Source organism: Fusarium keratoplasticum, chromosome 12 (genome assembly GCF_025433545.1).
Source record: "Fusarium keratoplasticum isolate Fu6.1 chromosome 12, whole genome shotgun sequence".
Lineage (NCBI taxonomy): Eukaryota > Fungi > Ascomycota > Sordariomycetes > Hypocreales > Nectriaceae > Fusarium > Fusarium keratoplasticum.
Genome location: NC_070540.1, coordinates 1,625,933 through 1,652,966, shown reverse-complemented (window position 1 = coordinate 1,652,966; position 27,034 = coordinate 1,625,933). Strand labels below are relative to the sequence as shown.

At 52.1% G+C, this 27,034-nt stretch overlaps 11 protein-coding genes across 11 annotated transcripts; 6 read left to right on the top strand and 5 right to left on the bottom strand.

The window, feature by feature from the left end:
- Positions 1 to 413: 413 nt before the first annotated feature.
- NCS57_01414600 (MFS domain-containing protein) lies at positions 414 to 1,737 on the bottom strand (the record flags this gene model as incomplete). Its single annotated transcript, XM_053063758.1, has 2 exons — positions 414 to 1,162; positions 1,218 to 1,737. 2 exons carry the CDS (start codon positions 1,735 to 1,737, stop codon positions 414 to 416), a joined length of 1,269 nt encoding a protein of 422 aa, XP_052907091.1.
- An 880-nt stretch (positions 1,738 to 2,617) lies between these two features.
- On the top strand, positions 2,618 to 4,033 carry NCS57_01414500 (Protein kinase domain-containing protein; the record flags this gene model as incomplete). The annotated part of the gene is made up of 1 exon (XM_053063757.1): positions 2,618 to 4,033. The coding sequence occupies one exon, from the start codon at positions 2,618 to 2,620 to the stop codon at positions 4,031 to 4,033; it is 1,416 nt and encodes a 471-aa protein (XP_052907090.1).
- A 2,198-nt stretch (positions 4,034 to 6,231) lies between these two features.
- On the top strand, positions 6,232 to 10,635 carry NCS57_01414400 (uncharacterized protein; the record flags this gene model as incomplete). Its single annotated transcript, XM_053063756.1, has 1 exon — positions 6,232 to 10,635. One exon carries the CDS (start codon positions 6,232 to 6,234, stop codon positions 10,633 to 10,635), a length of 4,404 nt encoding a protein of 1,467 aa, XP_052907089.1.
- A 108-nt stretch (positions 10,636 to 10,743) lies between these two features.
- Positions 10,744 to 12,834, bottom strand: NCS57_01414300 (uncharacterized protein; the record flags this gene model as incomplete). Its single annotated transcript, XM_053063755.1, has 2 exons — positions 10,744 to 11,843; positions 11,895 to 12,834. 2 exons carry the CDS (start codon positions 12,832 to 12,834, stop codon positions 10,744 to 10,746), a joined length of 2,040 nt encoding a protein of 679 aa, XP_052907088.1.
- A 1,074-nt stretch (positions 12,835 to 13,908) lies between these two features.
- On the top strand, positions 13,909 to 15,607 carry NCS57_01414200 (MFS domain-containing protein; the record flags this gene model as incomplete). Its single annotated transcript, XM_053063754.1, has 3 exons — positions 13,909 to 14,129; positions 14,180 to 14,234; positions 14,285 to 15,607. 3 exons carry the CDS (start codon positions 13,909 to 13,911, stop codon positions 15,605 to 15,607), a joined length of 1,599 nt encoding a protein of 532 aa, XP_052907087.1.
- A 309-nt stretch (positions 15,608 to 15,916) lies between these two features.
- Positions 15,917 to 16,704, bottom strand: NCS57_01414100 (uncharacterized protein; the record flags this gene model as incomplete). The annotated part of the gene is made up of 2 exons (XM_053063753.1): positions 15,917 to 16,084; positions 16,579 to 16,704. 2 exons carry the CDS (start codon positions 16,702 to 16,704, stop codon positions 15,917 to 15,919), a joined length of 294 nt encoding a protein of 97 aa, XP_052907086.1.
- Positions 16,705 to 16,880: 176 nt separating this feature from the next.
- On the bottom strand, positions 16,881 to 17,772 carry NCS57_01414000 (Aldo-ket-red domain-containing protein; the record flags this gene model as incomplete). The annotated part of the gene is made up of 2 exons (XM_053063752.1): positions 16,881 to 17,213; positions 17,263 to 17,772. The coding sequence occupies 2 exons, from the start codon at positions 17,770 to 17,772 to the stop codon at positions 16,881 to 16,883; spliced, it is 843 nt and encodes a 280-aa protein (XP_052907085.1).
- Positions 17,773 to 18,227: 455 nt separating this feature from the next.
- NCS57_01413900 (Carrier domain-containing protein) lies at positions 18,228 to 21,571 on the top strand (the record flags this gene model as incomplete). The annotated part of the gene is made up of 3 exons (XM_053063751.1): positions 18,228 to 18,417; positions 18,464 to 18,653; positions 18,706 to 21,571. The coding sequence occupies 3 exons, from the start codon at positions 18,228 to 18,230 to the stop codon at positions 21,569 to 21,571; spliced, it is 3,246 nt and encodes a 1,081-aa protein (XP_052907084.1).
- A 200-nt stretch (positions 21,572 to 21,771) lies between these two features.
- NCS57_01413800 (Lactamase-B domain-containing protein) lies at positions 21,772 to 22,975 on the bottom strand (the record flags this gene model as incomplete). Its single annotated transcript, XM_053063750.1, has 2 exons — positions 21,772 to 22,196; positions 22,249 to 22,975. The coding sequence occupies 2 exons, from the start codon at positions 22,973 to 22,975 to the stop codon at positions 21,772 to 21,774; spliced, it is 1,152 nt and encodes a 383-aa protein (XP_052907083.1).
- A 984-nt stretch (positions 22,976 to 23,959) lies between these two features.
- Positions 23,960 to 25,402, top strand: NCS57_01413700 (Pyr-redox-2 domain-containing protein; the record flags this gene model as incomplete). Its single annotated transcript, XM_053063749.1, has 1 exon — positions 23,960 to 25,402. The coding sequence occupies exon 1, from the start codon at positions 23,999 to 24,001 to the stop codon at positions 25,400 to 25,402; it is 1,404 nt and encodes a 467-aa protein (XP_052907082.1). The 5' UTR covers positions 23,960 to 23,998.
- Positions 25,403 to 25,990: 588 nt separating this feature from the next.
- Positions 25,991 to 26,887, top strand: NCS57_01413600 (uncharacterized protein; the record flags this gene model as incomplete). Its single annotated transcript, XM_053063748.1, has 3 exons — positions 25,991 to 26,087; positions 26,135 to 26,139; positions 26,192 to 26,887. The coding sequence occupies 3 exons, from the start codon at positions 25,991 to 25,993 to the stop codon at positions 26,885 to 26,887; spliced, it is 798 nt and encodes a 265-aa protein (XP_052907081.1).
- Positions 26,888 to 27,034: the final 147 nt, after the last annotated feature.

Genomic DNA, 27,034 nt, shown 5'->3' with positions numbered 1-27,034 from the left:
AATCGGATAATGACTCTTGTGATATTGCGATGGGAAAGGTTCTGGAGGAGAGATGATGGATGCAACGGAACGGTCATGACTTGGACGCCTCGATACCCTGCTCGCTGTTTGAAGTTATTATCTTGATACCTTGCATATTTAGTCAGTTTCATAGGCGCTCAGTGTAGTAAATCAATGATGTTATTTTATCAACTCGCTGTCTCCTTTGATTGATCAAACAACTGCCGTGTTATGTCGTAGTGGGCTTGGTACCAACTTTTTCGTTAAACCACCTTTGCTACTGTACCAAGCATCTCTCTCTGAGTGATGATTTGATAGGTTAGGAGTACTGAATATCAGGGAGCTACTGGATACATTTGTCCCATATCCTAACAGAAACGTTGGACCTGGATTCTATCCTACGTACCATGCGCTCATGCCGTACCTGAAGAGCTCTCGCCATCCCCTTCTCTTGGAGAATCCTTAGTATTTGCCCTCTTGTCCGCCCACAGCGCCGCGACAATGAAGAGAGTGCCAGTAATAGTCACCACCCCAGCCCATATCTGCGCTCCCAAAAAGCTTCCATTCATGTTCTCAATCATTCCGCCTGCGGTGGGCGGCCCTGCCAGCGTGCAAAAGCCAAGCACCGAAAACACCATGCCAAACCTCGTTCCCATCTTTGCCGGATCTTTGGTAAGCGATGCCAAAGCCCCGACAAAAATCCCCTGTGTGCCCCCTGTAGCTATTCCATATATCACAACCCAAGCGTACATTCCACCAAGCGACTTGACCGATATCCAGACAAATAGCATACAGGCTAAGAATGTGCTTGACGCGACGAGTGTCGGAAGTGGGCCAAACCACCTGTCTGACAAGAAACCCAGCAGAGGGCGTGAGGGTATTCCGACAGCATTGATGATCACCAGCAAGTTGGCGGCTGTGACACCAGACACCCCGATCTTGGAAGTTGCGTAGGTGTTGACATAGAAGAAGGCAAAGTAAAGTGGCCAAAAGATGAAAAACATGCCAATCGTGAAGAAGGAGTACGATGGCTCCAAGAATGCACGCAACTCCATTAGGGGACCGGACTTTCGTGGAGGGAGACGGGGTTTAAGTAAGCTGATGATGACGATGGAGAAGAAGAGGGCGATGAAGGCTTGGACACGAACGGCCCATGCAAACCCTATGGACAGTGAGTTAACGATGACATGCCAACTCGGGTGGAGTAAAGAACTTACCAATCTTGGTCTGCAGGTTCTGCACCACCAAAGGAAACACGATGCTTCCAACCCCGCTTCCGGAAGCCGAGGTGGTTAAAGCCAAGGCCCGTTTCTTCTGAAAGTAGGAGCTGATGACAGCAACCGTGGGCATATACATCAGGCCCATGCCCAAACCCGTGCATAAACCTTGAGCAAGGAAGATTTGCCAATAAGTCGTTGCGAGACTCGTCATAAATGTCCCGAGAACTCCCATGAAGCAGCCCAGCAAGACTGTCTGCTGAGCCAACCCGGCGTCGGCCGACCTGCCAGAGAGCACTCCCACGAAGAATGTTAAGAAGACTTGTATCGAACCGACCCATGAGACTTGAGATGGTGGAAAGTCGAATTCTGTCGTGTAATAAAGCTGGTAGACTCCGAAGGATGCCGAATATCCCCAAGTGAGGGCGTTGATGAGACACCCGGCAACGACCTGGAGCCAGGCTCGAGTTCCGCCATCAGGAGCAAGGCCTGGATCAGATTTTAACTTGTGGAATAACATTTTCGTTTCATAGACGGGGACTACAATGCATAACCACAACAGGTGAAGAGGGTGTTGGACTATTTAAGTAGAGGACGGCGATAACGAAGCCACCATCATCACAAAGCAGCTTCTGGCATCGTTGAGTTTTCGACGCTATCGATTTGACGCCCTTCGATTGTCAACCACTCGTTGATTTTATGAACATTCGGCTTTCTTGACCAATAGCGGCTTACCGGCCGTACTTCCCAAAATTCCCGAGTAGCTCTCGGATTTGGAAATCCAATAGAGTCCAAGGTACTGCCGAATACTCCCAAGCCATCTGCGCTCTAGGAATAGCATATTGCTCTATGACTAGCATGAGTATGTATTGGCAAGCGGCTTGGAACTCACAGTGAATCCCAAATGCTGCATTTGACAGTATTGCGAGGCGGTGACACGCCCAAAGACGGTGCGGGGAACCATGCCTCCGGGCGACAGTGATAAGATATCTCGGCCAAACCAACGAAGATGATGGCCAACGGAGATAGGTTAAACCAAGAATTGCACAAAAATACGTGGCATAGAGAGTTCTGGGCATTAAATAAATGAATAAAGTCGTAAGGTTCCGTACCTAAGCAGATTGTGAATCTACGATTTCCTCCGTATCGCTCTCGAGCTTATCTCCAGCAAGTCCTTCAACTGTATGATACGACAATGTCTTCAGCGCACTGTCGGAACATATGGGCATGTGAATGCGGTAAAAATCGTGAAAGCTTCATGAGAAGGTGCCTGGGGATGCTTTTCACGTGATATGTTGCGTGGTTACACAAATTCCATGGCTCACAACAAAGAACCCTCCTCAAAGCATGGGCTTCCTGTTCTCCTTCTCACCCATGCCTATCTGCCATCACCATCCATCATGGGGGAGGAAATGCGTCTTAGACAGTTTGGTCTCGTGCCAGAGAGCGTCTGGGGCGATCAAAACGAAACCGTTGTCTACGCCCAAGTCCTCAAGCTCAACCCTGCCATTTTCCGCTTCTACAGGAATCCCCGACACTCGCCGAAATCACTGGCAAACCGTGTTGTCAGCTGCTACCACGATATAAACGTTCAAGACGACACTTTGAGCTTTCGAGATCGAGCCGCTATGCGAAGCGCCATCTGGTCCTCTATCGCTACCGTTTGGCACCGGTGTGCCAGAGACCCCAACTTCTTTGCGCCCGGCACCGTCATCGATCTCTCCTCCGATGATAACGAAGGACTTATTTGGTGTATTTATCAGTCGCCTCTCTTCGATGAATACCTTGGCCTCCTTAGACATATCCAGCGAAGCGACCTGGTACCCCCTGACAACTCTGCTCGTACCATCGACCTCGCTCAGATCTATTTACTCAAGTCCATGGGCGGCAGAGGATGCAACAAGCGAGCCCAAGTCCAAGACATGGGGCACTCAATCTCTTTCTTTTTCAAGGGCATTGACTTCGCGACTTATTTGAAACTCCGTGATGACGACAACGAGGCTATTCGTGCCGTGGTGGAAACCTGGCGGCGATCAAGCGAACTGGTTGCTGGTATGCCTCCGCATCCCTACTTCCAACAACCCCCCAAGATCCTGGTCTCAATTCGCGACTCGAAGGGTCAAGAAGTGCTCATGGGTCACTTGTCAACATTCTGCAATCAAGGCGACCTGGCTTTAGTAATCGAAAAAGAAAATTCAGGCATGGCACGGATTTCGCTACGAGAGAAAGCCGGATGGTGCTATGAAATGTCTCAAGTGGTCGCACACACGCACCGCATTCTGCATACCTTCCACATGGACATCAACCCTGGAAACTTTCTTGTTAGTGCAGGAAGAAGCTTGACCCTCATTGACTGGGAGCAAAGCAGTGCGACCGTGGCCACACTTGCCCCAGAGGCGGACGGAACTTGGGATGTCAATGAGGAGGCCACGGATGAAGGCACTCGACTGATCTACACCAAGTACACTGGTCCACCGCGTCGCAACATGCCTAAAGGGAGCAGACCAGCGACTTTCCATGCGTGGAATGTGTTTCCGGAATGGCAGGCCAACCTTCCCAGAGCCACTGAGCTTGCTGAAGTGTTTGCTCTGGGAAGAACCATGTGGATGCTCCTGACGCAGGCTGTCGGTGGGTTTGAGGAGGTCAAGCACCCCAACGATGTTCGAGTAACTTGGGATGGCGAGAACAACATGCCTTCTCGCTGGATTGACATGGTCGAGCGATGCATGGAAAAGGACCCGAACGAACGCCCTGATGTGGAGGATCTTGTGAGGTTCTGGAAGTATGAGGAATCGTTCCTGGATAGGAAACCCTAGAGAGCGAGGCACTGGCAGATACGCGAAGAGAAATAGCTGGCAAGGAATTGAGAATACAAACACCTTAGAGACCTCGCAAGATCATACCTCAGATACTATCGCGCTGGATCTTCTGGAGCATCGTCCCTTCTTATCGAATTACACCCTGGTCAACGAGCATATTGCAACACCATACTCTGCAATCTTTCAAAACAAGTACGTCTGTCAGTATTTGCATGCTACTGTTTAATACAGCTGCAACTTTCACCCCCTACTGCCACTATCCCGACGATTCATTCGAACCCAACTCGTTGGAAGCGGCCGCCAAGGGTGCTACAATCTGTTTCCTTGGCACAAGCCAGAATTCGACGTTCAGCCCATTCTTCACCATCCATATTTCCTTGAGCTCTTGGGATATGACCTCGGTCCTCCCTTGTTCGGTGGTATAGTTCGTTGCAGGGTGATAATTGTAGTTGGAGGCGTAAGTTTCCAGAAACTCCACCAGTCTTGCCATGGGGATCGAGTCAGAGACAACAACGATAACTTTTCGCCACCGGTGGTCGAAGCTCTCTGATTTCACAAATTCCAGGAATCTGAGAATGGCTTCTTGCTTGGCGCACATGACGGTTCGAGGGAGGTGAGAGTCCAGAGTCCCAGAGAGGTTGTGGCGTGACGTTGGTGCAAACGTCACAGTCCAAGACAGTGGAGCTGTTGATGGATCTGTTGATCGAGGACGAGCTCCGCCAATGAAGACGACTAGAGAGCGAGGGTATGTCTCAATTAATTTGGATGTATAGTTGACATTCCGGAGCTGAGTGATTTGCTCGTTTTCGTTGGGCACGGTCATTTCGCTTATGCGGAGCTCTTGAGATGTCTCGAGGCAAACGGGCAGGAAAATGTGTCGCTTCTCCCCCTGTAGGTCCACTTAGTACCGGCCAGGCTGTGGGTGGTTGTCGATTTCGATCGGATCGGGAGGATTCGACATTGTTCGTTGCTCGTGATGCTTGATAATGTCGGGATAAACTGCGCGTTGGAATCTTGCAAAGACTAATAGATGATGATGTGTTGAACCAAGATGGATGATTGCAAAGATGTGAAGAGAAGAGAGAAAGGAGGAGTTGGGCGCCCAACAGAGGATGGGCGAAGTGAAGGCACGGTCATTGGTGAAGGATTTCCACGATGTGAAGGCGCGTTGGGTGCTAGATCGCGGCAAGAACGAAGGAACCAAACCATCTGAGCTCGATTCACACAGTGGGAGTATTGGTATTCATTGTGGATCATTCAATCGAGTTGAACGGTTCGTTCTCCATGTCTAGAGAAAGGTTTGAAGCTGATCCGGCTTCCCGATCTACAACGCAACACAGCAATTAACCTGGCAAGCAAAGTGTATCACACATCTCTCAAACATCATTTGGAGCTTAGTAAGTGAAGATAAGTTGGCAAATTCTAGATATCAATGAGACAGTTTTTGGAGTTGGTAGGTGAAAAATATAGTCTTCATGAAATGTGAATGCAAGAGTCGAGAATTTGAGGGTTATCCAAGCCCGAAGGCATGGATGACATGCTGGACAACTTCGAACTAAGGCTTTAAATTAAGAAATTTAAATGGCAAGGTGAGTGTTTAGGTTCAAAGACCAAGAGTCTAGATCCCATCCAACAAATATTTTATATTGGGTAGCAACGGAGGTTGCGAGTCAGAGAGACTCACATAGTGGATATGAGCCGCAGAATCATCATTTTCACAACTAGCCCTTCTTATCGGCACAGGCAATCAATATTTTAATAACCTTGCCAATCTGAATTGTGAAGGATTCACAGATCTGCAAAAACGCAAGGCCCCCGTGCCACGTTTCAAATCAACCGCCAGCACAGCCGCCCATCAAACCCTCAAAAAACGCCTCCGGACTCTCCAAAACCCCGACCCTGGGGTAAGCAGAGTGGAGGGCTCGTCTCCAATCAGCCAGTAGGACCCTGGGAAGCCATGTACGGCGTCGGAATTATGCCTTGCACGTGTGGAACTAGCGGTTCCAGCTGAAATGCGTGGACCGGTCTAGACCCTCCACAATCAGAGAAGCGGCATATTTATCTGTGAAGTCCTTCTTGAGGAGTCGTGGCATTATGTTCTGCTTTGACTTGGCAGTGACGGTCGGTTATACGGCTTTGTCGCTGGAGGTTACTGAGTCTAGTCACTTTCGAGCGGATAGCTTCCGGTAGACACAATGTCGCATCAACCCCAGTACAACTACTATCCGTCCCCTCCGGGGCAGGAGGCTGGTCAGCCACCTCAACCAGCTCCATATGCTCCCCAACAGCATCCCGCGGGCTACGGACAACCCTACCAGCCGTCGCCATATGGACAGACACCTGCCCCAGTCCAACAGCTTGGTCAAGTCCCTCAGCCAGCCCCGTATAACCCTCAACAGCACCCAGGAGTCCCTGGACAGCCCCAACCATATGGACAGACACCTACCCCAGGTCAGCAGCTTGGCCAACCTCCTCACCCGGCCTCGTACAGTCCTCAGCAGCACTCGGGTATCCCTGGACAGCATCTACCATACGGGCAGGCACCTGCTCCGGTGCCAGTAGCCCAGCAGCCCACTGGTCCTGTCTTCTCCGCCCCGCCATCCACCCCAGCGGCTATCCAATCCACCGCTAAATCATTCTACAAAGTGGGCAAGGGTCTTCTCGGCGACCTTGCAAGTAACATCAAGAACAAGTACCCGGGTGGCACGCCTGGTGCCTCCTCTTCAGCTTCGGCCCCGAGTGCACCGCCTTCGACCGGTACTTACTCGGCTCCTCATCCGGTTACTAATTATCAACAGCATCATGCCCAGGGTTCTGTTCAACATGCCCAGACTTTCCCACTGCAGCATGGACATGAGCAAGGTCATGTCAGCGCACCTCCACAACCCCAGACATACAACCCGCCTACCAAGAAGCCTTCTCGCACTTACTATCACCCCCCAACACCGCCTGGGCAACATGCTTCTCTTCCAGGTTCCGCTCAGGTGCCTCCTGCAACTCAGCAGCCGTATAACCCAGGACCAACCCATGTGACTGGTCCTTTGGTTCAGTCACCTCCTGATACCTCCTCTCCATATCAGCACCTGCAACACCACAACAGCTTCCCTTTTCCACATGGGACAACGGTTCAGTCACCGGTTCAGTCACCATCTGGTGCTGTTCCCGATCAGGGACATGCTGCCGGGCAGACTCCTCATCCCGGACAGCCGTATCAACCACCGTATACTGCGCCGCCAACTCAGTATGCCAGCCCTGCTCCCATCCACCCATCTCTATCCGCGCCTCCTCAGTATCAGCAACCACCGGCTATCCAGCAGGGCGGCTACACGAGCCCACAGCAGCCAGTTGTTCAGTCCCCTGTGACTACATCGTCTCCTCATGCTGTTCCCCCTTATGGCCAACCCGCTGCGGTGCAACAGCCCGTCCAATCAGTGTACCAGCCGCAGTCACCGGCCTACCAAGTTCCTCCGGTTGGGCCGACGTTGCCTACTGAACATGGGAATCCTCATGCGCCTTATAATCCGCAGGCAGTTCCGCATCCGTCACAGCCAGCTCCAGGAATGCCACATCATCAAGAAACTCCAGCGACCCCGGGTCATCATGCACAAGCTAGTGTCAGTCAAGTGGCTCCTCACGATGCTCAATACCCTCCCCAGGCAATCCCGCCGTCATACGAGACTCCAGCACCGTTGCCTGAGCAGACTCCGACGGCACTTCCCCAAGAAGCTAGCCCCAATCCACCTGCTCAACAGCCCGCGATTCCATCCCCGGCACAGAACCACTACTATCCTGCTCATCAAGACCAAACGGCACAGGTCCAGGCTCAAGCCACGCAGCCTGCACAACACACCAGCCCGGCTGCTAACCAGCAGCACTACTACCCACCTCCGCCGCATGGGGGTCCTCCAGGCTCAACTCCAGTTCCAGGTGGCCCTGGGCCGATACCACCGACAACGGTAGAACCTAACTCTCAGGCCTACAGTGCCCCTGTCTATGATCCAGCATCGCAGACACCACAAACACCAAGCAGTCAACCTGCTCACCAGGCTAGTCCAGCAGCGAATCAGCACCAATATTACCCTCCTCCACCTCCCGGCAATGGAGCTCATGTGCCAGAGCAAGCTGCGAACACACAACCTGTTGTTCAGGGCACTCCTGCTTCGAACTACTACACTCCTCCTCCTCCACCAGTTGGTGGATATCAGCCTGGTGCCGCCCCTACTCCAGCGGCTTCTGTTCCTGTTCCAGCTCCTGCACAGCCGAACGATTTCGGAGCCGGCAACCAGCAGGGTGCACAGCCTGTTCCGCAAGCTGCTCCTTCGCGGAACCATGAGCACGAACAATACTTCCAACCTGTTCCTCGCCCACCGCCTCAGCCTATTGAGAACCGACAAGAACATGAACAGTATTTCCAACCCGTTCCTAGACCGGCGCCTCAAGCTATCGAGAACAGACAGGAACACGAGCAATACTTTCAGCCTGTCCCTCGTCCACAACCCGAAGCTCCTGCTTCACGGACCGAGCATGAACAGTACTTTGCGCCTGTTCCTCGTCCGCCCATCCCGTCAGCAGAACCGCCTGCGGCCACCACGACAGTGCCAGGGTCAACCGCTCCAGCAGGCCAATATTACGCTCCACCACCTGGACAGCCATCGTACGCTCAACCAGGGATGGGAGTGCCTCCTGTACCTCAATATGCCCCTCAGCAAGACCCTGTTGCTGCACTGTCGAATCAAATGAACGCCCTCAACGTACAAGGGGGGCAGCAGTACCCAGCGACACAATATGGTGGACACATGCCTTCTCCAGAACTTCCACGAGGGCCACCGGCTTACCAAGCTACGGGCCCTGATTGGCAGGTGATTCCGTACTGCCCCGAGAACAGAGTGGTGGGATACTCACTCGACTGGTACCGTCTCCCAGATATTCCCGAGTTTTTCGTATGCACTAGATGTCACGCCGATCACATCTCAGCAACACACCTGGCAGGCCAATTTGAGCGAGTCAAGCAACCCGATGGTTCTGCGTCCAGCTGTGGCTTCTACGTCCCTCGTGTGAAGGAGGTCCTCTGGCCACAGGCTCTTCAGAGCAACGACCTGAGCGTCCTCCGTGCTTACATGAAGAAGCGTCCAGAGGTACTTGCCTGCAAGGGCAAAGCCCAAGTCACTGGGGCTGAGGGCTTCAAGTGGTTCCAAATGGCACGGGACGAGATCAACGGTTTCGTTACGTGTGAGGCCTGTTACGAGGATCATGTGGTAGGAACACCTTTTGAGCATCAATTCTCACCTTCTCGGCCTCATCCGCAAGAGGAGAAGTGGACGTGCGACATGGCCATCCCATACGTGCAGAAAATGGTGACACAGACGGCAAAGCAGAATGACTGGCAAGGCTTCGTAGCCGCCGCCAAAAAGCGTCTTGAGCTTCCAGTCTGCGAGGGTGAGGTTGTCGAGGCTAGCAGTCGCACTTGGTACCTCCCACGCCGCAAGATCAAAGACATGTACGTTTGCGAGGCGTGTTACCTGGACAGACTGGCCTTGACGAGGTTCAACGGCGAGTTTGAGCCTTATCAACGACCAGCTGGCTTTGACGGCTTCCTGGCACAACTCGGCGAACGATGGGCCTGTGATTTTGCAGACAACAAGATTTCTATGCAGTTTGCTCTGGAAGGGGCTATCTATCAACGCAACTTTGACGTCCTCTGGAACGCCGCTAATGCCATTCTCAGTCTTGTTCCTTGTACCAAGCATGGCATTATACGAGGCAAATGGTGGACTGTGACAGGTGGATGTCCTGATCTGAACATCTGCGAAGCGTGCTACAACGCTATCCTAATTCCCGCAGGTGTCGGTCACTTCTTCGAGCAGGCGGAACGAGACCAGACCATCGATATTGTCTGCAACTTTTGTCCTTCGGGCTCTCGCTTTGGCGTTTTCCTTCTGAAGTTTGCCGAAGCACTCGACAAGGGAGTTTTCAATTATTACTCGGACTACGTCAAGAAGTGGGCCAGCGTACCTGTATGCCCTGGCATCAAGCATAGAGAGAAGGGAAGATGGTGGGGATATGGCGAGGCCCTCTTCTGTCCGGATTGCTACCTAAGCTTCGTGGCCGATACACCCCTCGCGGACTCTCTTCCCGTCAAGGATGTATACGATGAGCGAGCCCTCGTCTGTCAGATTTGGTCACCGAGGATGCGCAAGATGTGGCTCGAAGTCTGCGCAGCTGGACCCCCTGGCTCTCCAGAATCCGAAGCAGCGTTGAACGAGTTCAGAGCATTCGGCACCAAGCGCATGCAAGTCTACAACGCAACGGTCCCACAGATCGAGTTTATCCACGGCATGAAGATGCTCAAGATGCAAAACGCCATGCATCAGGGCCAGCTGAGTCTCATGTACCAAGGCATGAACTCCATGGCGGCTATCTCTGGAACGACGGATGGCTATCTACATGGGAACAGCTCTCTTGGATATTATGAGACTGAGCACGGTGCTACGGCTGCGCAGATGATGAACAATATGCATTCTGGCATGGCAGATGCAAATAATGGGGGTGATTGGATGCAGATCGCGAGGTTGCAGGCTATGTGGATGGAGGTGGAGTGATTCGAGGGAGGGCATCAGATAATGAGTTTATGTTTAGGATCGTCTTGACTGTCTGTTAGAATCTATTTTGTAGCGTACAATTTCTCATTTCGTCATCTCTCCCTATGCTTAGTCCCTTGAGAACACGGGCATAGTATCCAAAGGACACTCCACAGTCACCAGCTTGCCTCCTTCGTAAACAGTCCCATCCGCGCCCTTCCACTGAATACCCTCACCAGGAAGGTACACACCCCTGGTCTTCTGTCCTGGATGAAGGATCGGTGCCACCAGATACTTGGGCCCATACATGTACTGATCTTCAAGAGTCCAACACTTGCCATCTCCAGGGAAATCGTAGAAGCAAGGACGCATCAGAGGGTCACCCTTCTCATGAGCAGACTTCATCAAATCCCTTGTGTACTCCCTCAACTCTTCACGGATGTTGAGGTACTTTTTGCAGATGCCGTACACCTCTTCACCGTAAGACCACACCTCATTGGGGCCACCAGAGAGGCAGAAGCTTCCTCCTGTGGTGCCCAGTCTCGGCTGCTTAGGTTCTCGGTCTCCATGTAGTCGCATAACCGGGCAAAAGGTTCCCCACTGGAACCACCGAACGAAAAGTTCTCGGAAGGCCGGCTCATCAGGATCACCGCCGTGGAAGCCGCCAATATCAGTGGTGAACCAAGCCAAGCCAGCAATGCCCATGTTCAGGCCAGCGGCCAGTTGGTTGCGGAGACTGCCCCAGCTAGACGCAATATCTCCAGACCAAACAAGGGCACCGAACTTTTGACTTCCAGCCCAAGCACATCTGAGGAGATTCACGATGTTCTCTTGACCGGCTTCCTTCTGGCCTTCATAGAAGCCCTTGGCATAATCGTAGGGATAGATGTTGCCAATGGACAGGTTAGGCCCAGCTGCATAGCGGTAGATGTCAAAGTCGTAGACAGTATACTCAGGCTCGGCTTCATCGAGCCAGAACACCTTGATGCCCTTGTCGTAGTAGTTGCGCTTGACAGCATCCCAGACAAATTTTCTTGCTTCGGGGTTTGTGGCGTCATAGTGGATTGCGTACCCACGACCCTCCATGGCAGCCCGGATGCCTCTGTCTTGTCGGATGAGGAGGCCCCGGCGAAGCATGTCGTCGTAGTTCTCTGAGTCCTTCTCTACGGTGGGCCAGATGGAAACCATCAATTCAATGTTCAAAGCCTTCAACTCAGCAACCATGGCATCTTTAAATCGTTAGCGTGTGGATATCCAATTAGAAAGAGGCAAGTACTCACCAGGGTCAGGCCAAAACGTAGGATCAAACTTCCAGTCTCCCTGGTTTGGCCAGTGGAAGTAGTCGCATACAATGAGATCAATCGGCAACTCTCGTCTCTTGTACTCTCGTGCCACCTCCAGCAGCTCCTCTTGAGTCTGGTAACGAAGCTTGCACTGCCAGAATCCGAGTCCATACTCTGGCATCATCGGCACTCGACCAGTGACGCCTGTGTAGGCCTGGATGATCTCAGCAGGAGTGTCACCAGCGACAACCCAGTAATCCAGCATGTCGGTCGAGTATGCCTCAAAAGTAGTTGTGAGCTTACTGAAGACGGCTCGGCCAACTCCAGGGTTGTTCCAGAGAAATCCATACCCGAGACTTGAAAGTGCAAAAGGGACAGTCGCTTGCGAGTTCCGCTGCGCAAGCTCCAGGTCCGCACCTTTCAGGTTGAGGAATGGTTGTTGGTACTGACCCATACCGTAGATGCGCTCATCGGGGTCTTGGGACTCGAAGCGCATGGTCAAGTGATAGTCGGGGGACCCCAGACGAGGCTTCCACTCGCGAGCTTGGATTCTCAGAGAGCTGCATTTTGGGTCGAGAATGTCCAGACGATGACGGGCAAATTCTTCTAGAAGGACCTTGCCCGTCTTGGTGTTTGAGATGACAATCTTGCCACGGCGACTGATGTCGGCCTTGATCTTGCCGTTGGTGATTGAGGCCGAGCTGCCTTGAATGTCAATTACTGGTGTTGATGCAGACGGCTTCTCAGTCAGAGCCCATTCTCTCTCGGGAAGAGTCGCCAGACATGTCGCCCGGATTCGAAGGGAGTCAGGACCCCATGGCTCAATGTAGAGGATCTCGGCATCGAAGCGGAACCCGAGCCGGCGGTTGCTTTCATTGGTGAAGGCAGGGTCGGGTCTGGTGCCGTACTCTTGGTTGCCGGCAGTGGAAGAAGCCATGGCCAGGGTATAGTAACAAGGGTAAATTCTGCTGGTGTATTGATGCTGGAATGGGATGGCAGTTTCCTCGAACGGGAATATTCAGGGAAAGGTTTAATACGACCAAGAAATGGACCGAGTCATCATATGAACCAATAGCAAATGGGCCATGATATTAGGCAGAATGTCCCTGAAGATCGACATTGCAGCTCGAAAGCGGTCCAAACAGAGATCGATACGAAGCTTCCCCCAGCTTATGTTATCAGCTGACCACGACTCGGATGGGACAGAAGAGGGGTTATGCGGGGGAAGTGATACGATTGATAGCCGATGCTACCGGCCAAGACGACCGGTCGAAGGAAGGCAAGCGATGGATGATTGTAAGTTGAGGTTAGGGTCCGTTTCTCGGAGTCCGGGGATGCTGAATCATCTTCTTGGTGTCTCTTCGTCATCAAAAGCGTTAACGAGGCTTGCTGCACCTTCGGCCGACCGCCCCTTGTAAGGGGTTGGCTATTTTGCATCTCGCGAATTGACGGTCAAGTTGCGTGGGGGTTACGAGAGGAGGCTCGCTTACTTTTAGTCTTTGCAAGAGTCATTTAGCCTTAATACAATAGTGTAAGTCCTAGTCAAACATAAATGTGACTACGTAGCTATGGGGGTAGCATATCGGGAACTGAACACAAGGAGAGCCTTGTCCAGATGCTTCCTAGTGTTTCGTCTATTACGTACAGTTGACGCACTCAACTGTCAAGTCTTGGTCAAGTTGAAGCGGCTTTCAGAAATAGCCTCCCTCGTGTTCCATCAGAATATTATCCGGTATGGCCTTGGCATACACACCTCTGAGGCGGAGCCTCCGCCTCGGCTCTCTCAACTGACCGGGGTCGACCTTAACCCCGGATCGGCACCCTTAAACTTAATCAGACTAGCTAAATTCCATCAAAAGTTGGGGATTGAGGGTCAGACGCAGCTTGCAAGAGCCGAGGGTATCGTGTGTGTCCGGACACCGCACCCATATAAGTACATAGCCCAGATCCCGAACAGTAACACAAGCAGATATCACACATCAGCCGGACTACTCGAGTCTTTACTCCAGTCATGAATCCAACCACTAGTAAAGATGATGCTGTCGACCACCAGCTCGAGCATCATGACGATGACAACCCCAAGGCCCAGCTGCACTCGCTGGAGGAGGCTCAGGCTGCGTCAGCTGCGGAGCATTCCACCACCCTGCGGCAGGCTTTGCGAGAGAACTGGAAAGCAGTCCTGTGGTCTGCTGTCATCTCGCTGACTATTGTCATGGAGGGATACGACCAGAGGTTTGTGTACCCTACAGTGGCTGGAACTATGCTAACTTTGTGGTGTGTAGTCTCATGTCAAATTTCTTTGGCTACCCAACCTTTCAGCGCAAGTTTGGATCATATGTACGCAAGATTCTACTGCAACATCTTTCTTCAACTGACGGAAGATATAGTATCCAGAGCAAGATACTTGGCAACTCACTGGAGCTTGGCAAGCCAGTCTGCAAAACGGTACCAACTCTTGTGTGGTAATTGGAGGCTTCATCAACGGGTGGGCATCAGCTCGCTACGGCTACAAGAGGGTCCTTCAGATCTCGCTTGCTCTGATGACAGGCTTCATTTTCATCTCCTTCTTCGCTGTCAGGATTGAAATGCTCCTCGTCGGTCAGATGCTTTGCGGTCTTACTTGGGGTGTCTACGCGACCAGTGGGCCGGCCTATGCCTCCGAGGTGGCTCCCCTTGCTCTGCGAGGTCATTTGACCGTCTATGTCAACCTCTGCTGGGCCATGGGCCAGTTCCTTTCAGCTGGTGTCCTCAAGGGCATGCTTGCGTATACATCAGAGTGGTCGTGGCGCGTCCCCATTGCCATTCAGTGGATGTGGCCTCTTCCCATTATCATCGCTGTCACCTTGGCTCCTGAGTCTCCTTGGTGGCTCACTAAGCGAGGCCGGTACGAAGATGCCGAAATGTCTCTGATGCGGCTTTCTAACCGATCTCGTCTTGACTGCCGAGCTACTGTATCTCAGATGCGCCACACGATTCAACTCGAGTCTGACATTCAATCTGACTCGAGCTATCTCGACTGCTTCCGGGGCGCGAATCTGCGACGAACGGAGATCTGCATGATTGTCTTTGCCGGCCAGCAACTCTCAGGTGCTGTGTTTGCGTATACGCCAACCTACTTCTTCATCCAGGCCGGTATTAGCACTGACAACGCATTCAAGATCGCCATTGGCAGCACAGCAATGGCTTTCCTTGGAACTTGTGTCTCTTGGGTCTGGCTCTCTTACTTTGGCCGACGAGTGTTGTATACACTGGGCATCACCCTCACAAGCTGCTGCCTCATTATTGTAGGCATATGCTCAGCCGCATCTTCCACCTCAGGCGCCCAATGGGCTCAAGTCTCGTTTGTCTTGGTCTGGAAGCTCGCCTACTCCATGACGGTCGGCCCCATCTGCTACGCCATCATCTCCGAGACATCCGCGGTGCGCTTGCGACCCCAGACCGTGGTGATTGCAAGGAACACATACGCCATGGCCCAGATTGTGGCCAATGTTCTCAATCCCTACATGCTCAACCCCATCGAGTGGAACTGGAAGGGCAAGGCCGGTTTCTTTTGGGCGGGAACTTCGGCCATTACTGCCATCTGGTCATACTTTCGGCTTCCTGAGACAAAGGGACGAACGTATGAGGAACTTGACATCCTGTTTGAGAAGAGGGTCAATGCCAGGAAGTTCAAGGAGACATCTGTGGATGCGTATGGTCTGGGACATTAAAGCGAGGACGATGTCAACATGGTTGATATAGCACCGAGGTGTATCTCTTGCTTCTACCGCGGAGTATCTGCCCAATGAATCAAGCAGCCGCAGTTAAATGCAGGTTTTCATTCTCTGGATACCTAGTTCTAGGTCCAAAGTATTTACTTTTCAAACATCCTGCCCCGAGTTCAGAGCAAGAAGGCCCCTCCGGTCCTGAGTAATCCGCAGTCCCAGGCTCTTCTCTCACGCAAATCTCTTAACCATTGTTTTCCCTTCTTCAATTAGCATCCGTACATCACAAATATTCGCATTAGGCCTCTCTTACATTTAACAGTCTCGAACCAGTCCAAGGCCAGTTCCATCAGCGCAGGCAACACATTGCTGCTTTCCGTTGACGCAGGGCTCACAGAAGAAGCCATCGCGAGTGCAGTCGAGCTGAGGAGCGGGAGCTGCCGTGACAGCGGCGGCAAGGCCAAGGGCAATGATGGCGAAGAACTTCATGATGTTGAGAGATGAGCGTGAATGGTAGTTGGAAGAGGGTGTTTAGGAGATTGTTTGTTGTTGTTTCTCTACCAGCTTTTCTTTACACTCAGTTTGCTTTTATATCTCCAGGGACAGGAAACCCGCGTATAGAGTCCAGTACTCGACTTCCATTCTCGTCAACGGAACATCATCTTGGTCCAAACTGAAAGCGGCTCCGCCCGAGGTGGCATTCATGTTGCGATTCTGCATCACACGTCTGTATAGATACAGATTCAGATACTGTCATGAACATAACCAGCAAGCAGTTGCGTTGACACAATGATAGATCTAGATGTCTTCCACCAAAAGGGCCTGGGTAGCATGCAAGTTTCCACGTTGGGCATGTCGGCCGATGCATCCGAGATGACGAGATGATGCTATTGCTGGAATTATGAAGCCCTCCTCGGAAATCGGCTTCGGATAAGTGGATAACTCATGAAATACGTCAACACGGAAAAATGACTGACTTTTGACTTGTCGTTCATATACATACGGAGCGATCGCCCGGGAAGACTTGAAAACGCACCAGTAAGGAGCCTACCAGTTTTTTGCTTGTCACTTCTCTCAGCCGCAGACGGATAATGCCCCTCCATCTTGTCACGGAAGGTTGCCGAGTGGTCACCACTTCGGCGCTTGTCAAGGAAAGGTTGGCTGCATGGTTGACTTATCCGCATTGAAGACGATTTCATCCATGAGGACTGCAACAACATTCGATAGTCTAACTTCTTTATGGCAATGCATCTAGATACTCTAGATGCCGCGTATAAATCTAGTTATCCACAGGCTGAACAATAGCACCTGCACGTCCCTGATCAAGCCCATTCAAAGCACTCATATCCTCATCATCAAGATCAAAACCAAACACGTCCGCATTCGCCTTGATACGTCCGGGGTTGTCACTCTTGGGCAAGGGAATCCACTTCTTCTCAAGACAGAACCGGATCAGAACCTGGCTTGGAGTGACGCTGTGCTTCTCAGCGAGGCCCAAGAGGGTCTTGTCGTCGGCCTTGGTGTTTCGCACGAGGGGGCAATATGCCTCGACAACAATGCCGTTCTTTTCGCAGTACTCGACAATTTCTTTCTGTTGCATCCAGGGGTGAAGCTGAGTGAACCATCAGTACAACCATCTTTTCTAAAGTAAGATCACCCACCTCGATCTGGTTCGCATGAGGCGGCCAGATTTCAGCATATTCCTTGAGCTCTTCAATGTGCTTGATACCAAAGTTGCTCACGCCAATACTCTTGGCCTTTCCCTCTTTGTAAAGCCTCTCAAGAGCTTGCCACATCTCCTTTCTCGCAGCTGCGCCACCATTGGGGCTGTGAACCAGAAACAGGTCCACGTATCCCGTGTCTGGATCGAGCAACTTGACGCTCTCTGCGCACTGCGCGTAGCTCTTGTCGACAGAACCGCCGGGACTCAGGATCTTGGTAGTGAGATAAATTTCTTTGCGGTCAAGACCTGACTTCTTGACAGCCAAGCCAACCTCCTTCTCGTTGCCGTAGTACTGTGCGGTATCGATGTGGCGATAGCCACATTCCAGAGCAGTCAGGCATGATTGGATACACACATCGGTTGGGGACCTGTAGACGCCGAACCCAAGCTGTGGGATCTTGAGAGAGTTATTCAGCGAGAGAGTGTCGGAAATCGATCGTTTGGCCATTTTGTTACTCGATTGTGTCACAAGGTTTGAAGGAGAAAGTTGTGAGCGTCAGCACTCGGCAGTGGCAGTGTGAGTTATTTTCCAAAATGTCGGCTGTTATCTCCGATATCTGAAGAGGGGTAGTTATCGTGTTACATGAGCTGAGACTTGGTTCGTCTTTTTCCATGCAGTGTTACTAATTAAACAAGGACGAGCGCGAGGCGCGTCGTGAAGCTCCAGTAAGAATTGAGGGAGCCGAGTCAACGAGCCGAGTCAATGACGTTTCAACTCTCTCTTCCCATCGTCCTCTCTCATTGCACACACGATTGCGGAGTCAATGATATCATATCATTCCTAGACAAAATAGTTCACCCACTAGTTACTTTCCGGAGAAAAGCCTTTGGCTCAAAGGCTTCTAGACAGATTGTTGTTTCCTATCCGTCTCTGAATATTGGATCTTTACAATCACCATCATTATGGCTGATGTTGAACCCAACTACTTCACCTGCACACTTGGGGAGGCTTTGAAGCTGAAACAGCAAGCCGATGGCCCAATGCAGTCATATAAGACGGTGATTGACTTGATCGAAACGCAAGCGAGGACTAGGCCCCAATCTCCAGCTCTTGGGTTCGCATCACTCGACGATGAAGAGTCTACTCGCAACGGTGAGTTCAACAGCAATTCTTTTGGTGCACTCACTAATCTCAGCAGTATTTCCCCGTGCCGTCTCATTCCACGACCTTTGTGAACTCTCAAAATGCGCTGAGCGAGCATTGTCCCGCTGGGCGAACTCGTCCAAAGATGGCGGCTTAACAGTCGGATTACTCTGCACCAGCAGTTTCGACTTTGTGTTCACTTGGCTGGGTCTTGCGCGCTCGGGATATTCGGTTTTGCTATTGGCGTAGGTCAATCCACGCGGATGCTCTCGACAGAAATCTAACAACCCTTGGTAGGCCACAACTCGAGCCCCAGGGAATCCAACATCTTTGCGAGACTTTGGGCGTCACCAAGATATTTTCAGACATGGCGCATCGAGATAGAGCTTCCACAGTCCCTGGCATCGACTTCTTAAGGACCTTATCATGCCAGGAACTTCTCGGATCTGGGCTTTCAAAGGAACCTCAGCGACAGTTCGGGGTACCTACAGACTCTGAGTTGCCTGGAACCACCAAGGTGCCCGACATTGCCTACATATTCCATACTTCGGGTACTTCATCCGGTCTTCCAAAGCCGATCCCTCAAAGTCAATTCGGCGTCGTCGGAGCGCTACCAGTATTCCCCGGCGAGAACAAGCCTGCCACTTTCTCAACCACACCACTCTATCACGGAGGCTTGGCTGATTGTATGAGAGCCTGGACGAGCGGGGCCATGATTTGGTTCTTTCCTGAAGGACAAGTGCCTATTACTGGAGTCAATATCTTGAAGGCTATCAACTTCGCTCGCAACAAAGACGCCGCTCCTATCAAGTACTTTTCGTCTGTGCCGTACGTCCTCCAGATGCTCGCTGAGGAAGCCCGAGGGATTCAAGTCCTGAAATCGATGGATCTGGTCGGTGTTGGAGGTGCTGCTCTACCTTCCGCCGTGGGTGACAAATTCGTTGAAGCAGGGGTGAATCTCCTGTCGCGAATGGGAAGCGCCGAGTGTGGGTTCCTAACGTGCTCGCATCGAGACTACGCCAAGGATAAGGAGTGGCAGTACCTCAGAGTCATCAACGACACTCACCTTTTGGAATTTGAACCTCGAGAAAACGGGCTCTCGGAACTCGTGGTGAAGCCTAGATGGCCCTTCAAAGTCAAAACAAACCGCGACGATGGCTCCTACGCTACCTCAGATCTTTTCGAGCCCCATCCTTCCAAACCAAATGCATGGCGTTATCACAGCAGAGCTGATTCTCAGATCACGCTTGCAAATGGCAGAAAGTTTGATCCCTCGCCGATCGAAGGCAGCATCTTAGCCTCGACGAACATGTTAAAAGACGTGCTCATATTCGGGGGCGGAAGAGACTACGCCGGTGCTCTCTTGTTCCCTGTTTCGAACAAGGTTTCTCAGAAGGACATCATTGACTCTATCTGGCCACATGTCAACCAGATGAACAACGCCAGCCAAAGTCACTCCCGTATCACCAAGCCTATGCTTTTAGTCGTTCCCGTTCGCGACGGAGAACAGCCTCTTGAAAAAAGCAGCAAAGGTACGATCCTCCGACGCCAAGCCGAGGAGAGATATGCCAAGGAGATTGAGCTGTCGTACAAACTAAGCTCGAGTCGATCAGCTTTCAGCCAGGTCGTAGACGAACAGCTTGCGGAAACAGTTTCGGATTGCTTTTTGCGAGTTCTGGGTCGCAAGCCTGACCCTGATCAAGATCTCTATCGTCAAGGCGTCGACTCTATTGCCTGCATCCAGATACGAAAGCTCATCGAGTCGAATTGTCTGTCTCCGGGGATGACCCTTCCCATGAATGTTATTTACGACCAAGGTACCATCACCGCACTCGTGAAATACTTGAGACGTGTTCGGGGAGGGCACAACCTTGAGGAGCGGAACGGAGAAGAAACCCAGCTGCGGTCCATGCGCCAGCTTGCTGAAAAGTACAGCGCTTTTGGAGATATCGAGATAAAGCCTCGCATATGGCAGGGAAATGCCGTCGTCCTTACAGGAGCCACTGGCTTTCTGGGAGCTCATATCCTCAATCTCCTTCGGGGCGATGCTCGAGTCAACAAAGTTTACTGCCTTCTCAGGGCTGAATGTCTACAGTCTGCACATGAAAGAGTCTCCAAGGCCCTTGTCGACCGCGCCATGCCTGGCTTGGAGACTTATGAAGAATCGGAGGCAAATCATGACAAGATTGTCTGCCTACCGTGCGATTTATCGAATGGAGATCTTGGGCTATCAGAAGAACAGAGACAACGCATCATGGATGAAACCGCCGTCATCATCCACTCAGCTTGGGCGGTCAACTTCAACCTCCGGCTCAACTCATTCGAAGATCAGATTGCCGCAACCCAGAACCTCCTCAAGCTAGCAGCAGTAGCACAGGCACAATTAATTTTCGTCAGTTCAACAGCGGCTGTCAGCAATTCGACTTCTACTCCTATCCTGGAAAGAATCTCTCAAGACCCCTCTGAAGCTTCACCGATGGGTTACTCTCGCTCTAAATGGGTTGCTGAACGGGTCTGCGAGTCTGCAAACAAGCAGTTCTCGAGTGACGGAGACAATCTCGCCACGGTTGTTCGTATCGGTCAGCTGTGTAGCAATGATGTTGGTATTTGGAACGCAAGCGAAGCGTACCCTCTCTTGCTATCAACAGCACGAGTAGCTGGGTGCTTGCCCGACATTTCACATGAGATGCTCAATTGGCTACCTGTGGAGGAGGCTGCTCAGTCAGTGATGGATATTGCCTTTTCCAGTCATGTTACGAAGCCAGAGAACGGCGAATCACTATCGGCCACGGAAACCCGGGTCTATCACGTTCTGAGCCCACACGCCAACCCCTCTTGGAGCCAGATGCTGAAATGGGTATCAGACGGTGAAAAAGAACTTAGCTTTCAGATCGTACCTCCCCGAGAGTGGATGAGCCGGTTGGAAGAAGCGCTGAAGGAAAAAGATGGCAATCATCCATCTCAAGTTTTACTAGGGCTGTGGAAGCAGAACTATTACCGGGATGAGGGTCATGAGTGCAAGGTAGGGGAACCCCCGCGAAGTCCTGCATTTGACCTGTCTCGCACCCAGCAAGTCTCCGCAGCAATGACCGAGGTGAAGCCATTGGACCGTGAGCGAGTTCTGAAGATGTGGAAGTGGGTGTGCGAGACGATCAAGCCCTAGAGGTAGTCGACTTAGATGTCACACGAGAAATGATGAGGTTGATGAAAACTATTGCTCTGGTATTTCATTGCTCTGAATGCGAGGTTTTGGACTAGTATTTCCCTTGAAAACAATTTGATATCATGCCGCCAACACATCCCAACAAATGACAGATCGCAGCCTTAACATACTCAAGAAACTCCAGTCATCAATACATACCCTCAAGCAGTTCCATCATCCCAGGGTTCAACCTTCATCTTAAGTGGCAGATGAAGCAAACGATGTCCTGACTCATTCGGGGCAGGAAGCTGTCCACCCCGAATATTCATCTGCAGCGACTGGTGAAGCAGTCTTGGAGCGGCCAGGCTCGCGTCTCGCTCATTCCGCAGAGCGACAAACTCGTCTGAAGTGATGCCGTCCTTGACATGTTTGTTCTGCTCCCTGTGCTGTTGAACTGTCATGTACGGCACGGGGGCGCCTCTCTCTTCTGGTGGGTAGTCGTGGCCTGTCCAGATCTTTACGTGACTGGGCATGGAGAGGAGTTTTCTTCCTGATTCATACAAGTCACTTGCACTGCCGCCGGGGAAGTCGCAGCGGGCAGTGCCAATGTCTGCATGGAAGATGGAATCGCCACAAAAGACGTTGTCTGGTCATCTTTGTTAGTCGGTGCATGCCAAGCTCACTGCATCGGTACTCACCTCCAATCTTGTAGCCCAAGTGGTCGGGGGTGTGACCAGGCAAGTGGATGGCCATCGCCTTCAAGTTGCCAATATCAAAAGTCTCGTCATCATCAAAGAACTTGTCAAAGACACACTCATACTCCTTGGCCAGGACTCCATATCCCTTGCCGAACCTCGCCTGCACCTGATCGATGCGCTTCCCAATACCGATAAGAGGCTTGTGCCCTTGCGATTGGGTGAGGCGCTTCTGAAGGTACGCAGCTGCAGTGATGTGGTCGGCATGGGCATGTGTCTCGAGGATTCTCTCAACCTTGTAGCCCTTGTCCTTGACCAGGGATAGAATCAAGTCGGCGGTTTTGGTGGTGATGGCCTGGGTGACGGGGTCGTAGTCCAACACTGGATCGATGATGACGGCGGTGAGAGTAGATGGGTCAGCGACCACGTACTGCCATGTCCCTGTAACGGTTTCAAACAGGTCATGGACTGTTGGTTCACCGGCGGCACTAGCCTGAGTCGTGTAGGACGCATGACCTTGGGTGGCAGTCCGGGCAATAGTGGCTTGGGTAGCCATTATTGGTCTTCTGTAGGGTATTTGGCGCGTGATTGTTGTTGATGTTGTCAATGGCCGAGAAGCAATTGCCGTCTTTGCCACTTGTTGACGAAAAGGACGAATGTGTTTGATTGAACCGCTCAAAATGGATGCTCTTGGAGCTGTGAGTGGAGTCAAACTTCGGAAGGACTTCATGGTGTCTTTAATGTCGCGATGGTCGTTGATTGATTAACAATTGAAGGGCGATCAAGAATGTTTATTTGCAATCAAGTTCAAGTGGCGATTGATTGACGATGATGTTTTGCGGCTGTTGGCGGCTCGGGTCGTCGGGGACCTGTCATCAGCTCGCCGACCACCCGAGGGAGAGATAGCCGACCTACGGTGCCCGTGATTGGACACATACGTCATTGTGATGGGTAGGGGGTTTTGAACCTCTTACGATTTTGAGAAGTGTCTGAGATTGCATTGATCTTGGTAATACGGGCTTTTGGACATTCCGGCCTTTTCCGCGTTTGACACTGCAGGGTAGTTGTCGGGCTTTGAAGAGATTGATGGTCGGCTGAAAGAGTGCGTTGAATGGGAGTGGCGTGATGGCTCAATTGTGAAACAATTCATTATCCCTCTTCACAATCGGCAATTCTTGTATGGTCTTGTGGGGGAGAGGCAGGTGAACAGGATGTCTGATAATTGTAATTGCTTGCATTGGTTGCCGTAAGCTGTCAAATGGCTGTAGACTACACTCGGCCAATAAGATCACGATCCGTCAGCGGTTGAGCATGCCGAGAAGAGACCCTGCACAGTCACCGACAGCCTCTCGGTGAGCGCCCCTCGGTGAACCTCTCGTCTCAGGGTCCAAACCAAACAACACAGCAACGACTCATTCACTCTCACGAGCCAATGACTCCCTCTCGCTCCAGCGGAAGACGCCGCCCAAGAGCCCAGAATCATCAAGACCGGACCATCGGCGAACGACCCCTGGCATCACGCCATCGCTGAGAGTTTTTCCCGCAACAACTAGCCCGCAATCGGCGACCAACCGTCGCCGCGCTTTTGATAATCCGGCCCGACAACTCCCCGAAACGGCTAGCCGGGCACCTCGGGTGGGTACGTACCTTGAATTGATAATCCCGGCTCCACTCGACACTTTTTAGCTGCCTCTTCTTGTCGATTTTCTTTGTATCACCAACAACCTCATTCTCAACTCACAGACAGCCCACGATGCTCCGGAGTCGCGTGACATTGGCAGCCCGTACTGCTGGGCGATCTTTCGTCCTTGCTGATGCCCGCCGGGGTTTCGCTACTGCCGCCTCGACTGACGCTCCCGCTCCCAAAGCCGCTGCTCCCAAGGCCGCTGCTGCGCCAGTCGCTCCCGTGAGCAGGGACCACAAGGTTGTGGTCATTGGTGCTGGTTCTGCTGGTATCTCCATCAGCCATCAGCTTCTCCGAACCGGCAAGTTCGCCCAGGATGACATTGCCGTTGTTGATCCCGCCCAATGGCATCATTACCAGCCCGGATGGACCCTGGTCGGCGCCGGTCTCAAGAACAAGGAGGAGCTGAAGAGCTCGCTCCCTGACCTTGTCGATCCCAAGTTCAAGTTCTACAACGTCAGCGTTGAGGGCCTCGCCCCCGAGGAGAACTCTGTCAAGCTCGCCAACGGCAAGAAGATCAGCTACGACCACCTTGTCGTGGCCCCTGGCATCAAGATCAACTACGACAGCATCAAGGGTCTCCCTGAGGCCCTTGCTGCCCGGGATTCTCCCGTCACCTCCATCTACGGTTATGAGACTTGCGACAAGGTTTTCCCCGCCATTCAGCGTCTGCAGAAGGGCAATGCCATCTTCACCCAGCCTGCTGGCGTCATCAAGTGCGCTGGTGCTCCTCAGAAGGCCATGTGGCTCGCTCTGGACCACTGGAAGCAGACGGATCTGTACAACCCCGAGGACGTCTCCAAGTCGCCTATCAAGATCAGCTTCGCTACCGGCCTCCCCACCATGTTCGGTGTTCCCAAGTACAGCGCCGCGCTTGAGAAGCTCCGCGTGGAGCGAGGTGTTGAGGGTCTGTTCCAGCACGATCTCGTTGCTATTGAGGGTAACAAGGCCATCTTTGCCCGTCCCGACGGTCAGGAGAATGTGACCAAGCAGTTTGACTTTTTGCACGTTGTCCCCAAGATGGGCCCTCATGCTTTCGTCAAGAACAGCGCTCTCGCTAACGAGGCTGGTTATGTCGATGTTGACGACAACACCACCCGCCACAAGAAGTTCGCCAACGTCTGGTCCGCTGGTGATGCTTCTAGCCTGCCCACCTCCAAGACGGCTGCTGCCGTCACTTCTGAGGCTCCCGTCCTGGTCAGTAACCTGCTGCGAGCCATGGAGGGCAAGGAGCCCGAGCCTGCGTACGACGGCTACACCTCTTGCCCTCTGCCGACAGAGTACGGCAAGTTGATGCTGGCCGAGTTCAAGTACGGAGGTGTTCCCAAGGAGACGTTTGGAGATCTGCTTGGCATCGACCAGGCCGTTCCCCGCCGCTCTTTCTACTACATGAAGAAGGACTTCTTCCCGTGGGTGTACCAGAAGTATATGGTCAAGGGACAATGGGGCGGACCTAAGGGCTGGATCAACTAGAGAAAAATCTGGGATAGCGTGTACATTACTGCATAGAAATATATCACGGAGTTGGAATACATGAAGTAGTGTGCCATGATGATCGTGAATCGCAGAGCCTCGTCGAGAGTATTTAAATGTCTTGGCTCGGGGAACGGTGAGCAAGGTCTCTACATACCGCACAAACGCCTCATGACCGGAAGTCAGCCTCAATATCTGCAAGGTCGCCGAAACCATCTGACTCACCTTGCCCGTATATGGTCGCCGACCCCAACATCGGGAATCGGCGGACTGAATTGGGCTTTTGGACGGTCACCGGGATGATATAATGCCTGTCTCCCGTCGGTCACCACCATCCTCTCTCGCCGAAGACTGACGCGTCGAATGACATCAAGTCTTTGGGTTGCCTTGTGACGCAAGGGCAAGGTCTAATCAGTCCATCTTTTGTCACTGCTGACTTTTGACATCTCACCCGGGATCCGAGACCCAATCGCGGCTGTTCTGGTTATCTTCGTTCTTTTCGGGGTATTTGAGTTGCCTGATTCTTGCGGCAGGATGAGTAGCGCGGCAGTGTCAAGCGAGACGGCAGTTGGAGTCTCGACCCCGAAGATGGAACGAAAGAAGAACAGCCCTATTCGGTACCCCTTCTGGTTTGGCGGGAGTGCAACTAGCATGGCTGCATGTGTCACGCATCCCCTGGATCTTGGTATGTTGTAATGCCTCTTGTCTGGTTTTGGTGCTGATCCTCTTTAGTCAAGGTAAAATCATGAACAACTGATAAATAGATGATTGATGCTAAAGATGTAATAGGTCCGGTTACAAACTCGAGGCCCTGGCGAGCCAAAGAGTATGTTTACGACTTTCACCAAGATTCTCAAGACAGAAGGGCCCCTTGGCGTCTACAGTGGAATATCTGCCTCTCTTCTCCGACAGATGACATACTCCACCGTTCGCTTCGGTATCTATGAAGAGATGAAGCAGAGAGTGGGTAATGACGCAAGCTTCCTCTCGCTCATCGCCATGGCCACATCTTCTGGGTTCGTTGGAGGCATTGCGGGCAACTTTGCAGATGTCCTCAACGTTCGCATGCAAAATGACGTGGCGCTTCCAGTCCACCAGCGCCGGAACTACAAGCATGCCATAGACGGAGCTGTACGGATGGCTAGAGAAGAAGGATTGGCGAGTTACTTTCGAGGATGGCTTCCCAACAGCAGTCGCGCGGCGCTTACAACGGCGAGCCAACTAGCGACCTATGACGTGGCAAAGCGGCTGCTGATCGAACACACGCCCCTGGGTGACACGTTGACAACGCAATTATCGGCGTCGTTTATTGCTGGGTTGACGGCTGCCACAGTGACGAGTCCGATTGATGTCATCAAGACAAGGGTCATGTCTTCGACGGGTGATGTTGGTGTTTGGGAGATGGTGAAGAGTATATCTCGGAGTGATGGCCCAGCGTGGGTATTCAAGGGATGGGTTCCTAGCTTTCTGCGTCAGGGGCCGTGAGTATCTTCAACCAAGTTTGAGTTAAGTGGAGTGCTAACTTCTTTAGGCACACTATCTGTATTTTTTTCTTTCTAGAGATGCATCGGAAGGCTTATAGGAGACTAAAGGGAGTAGAAGAGAGCAGCGTGTGAGAAGGGGCTATGTTCC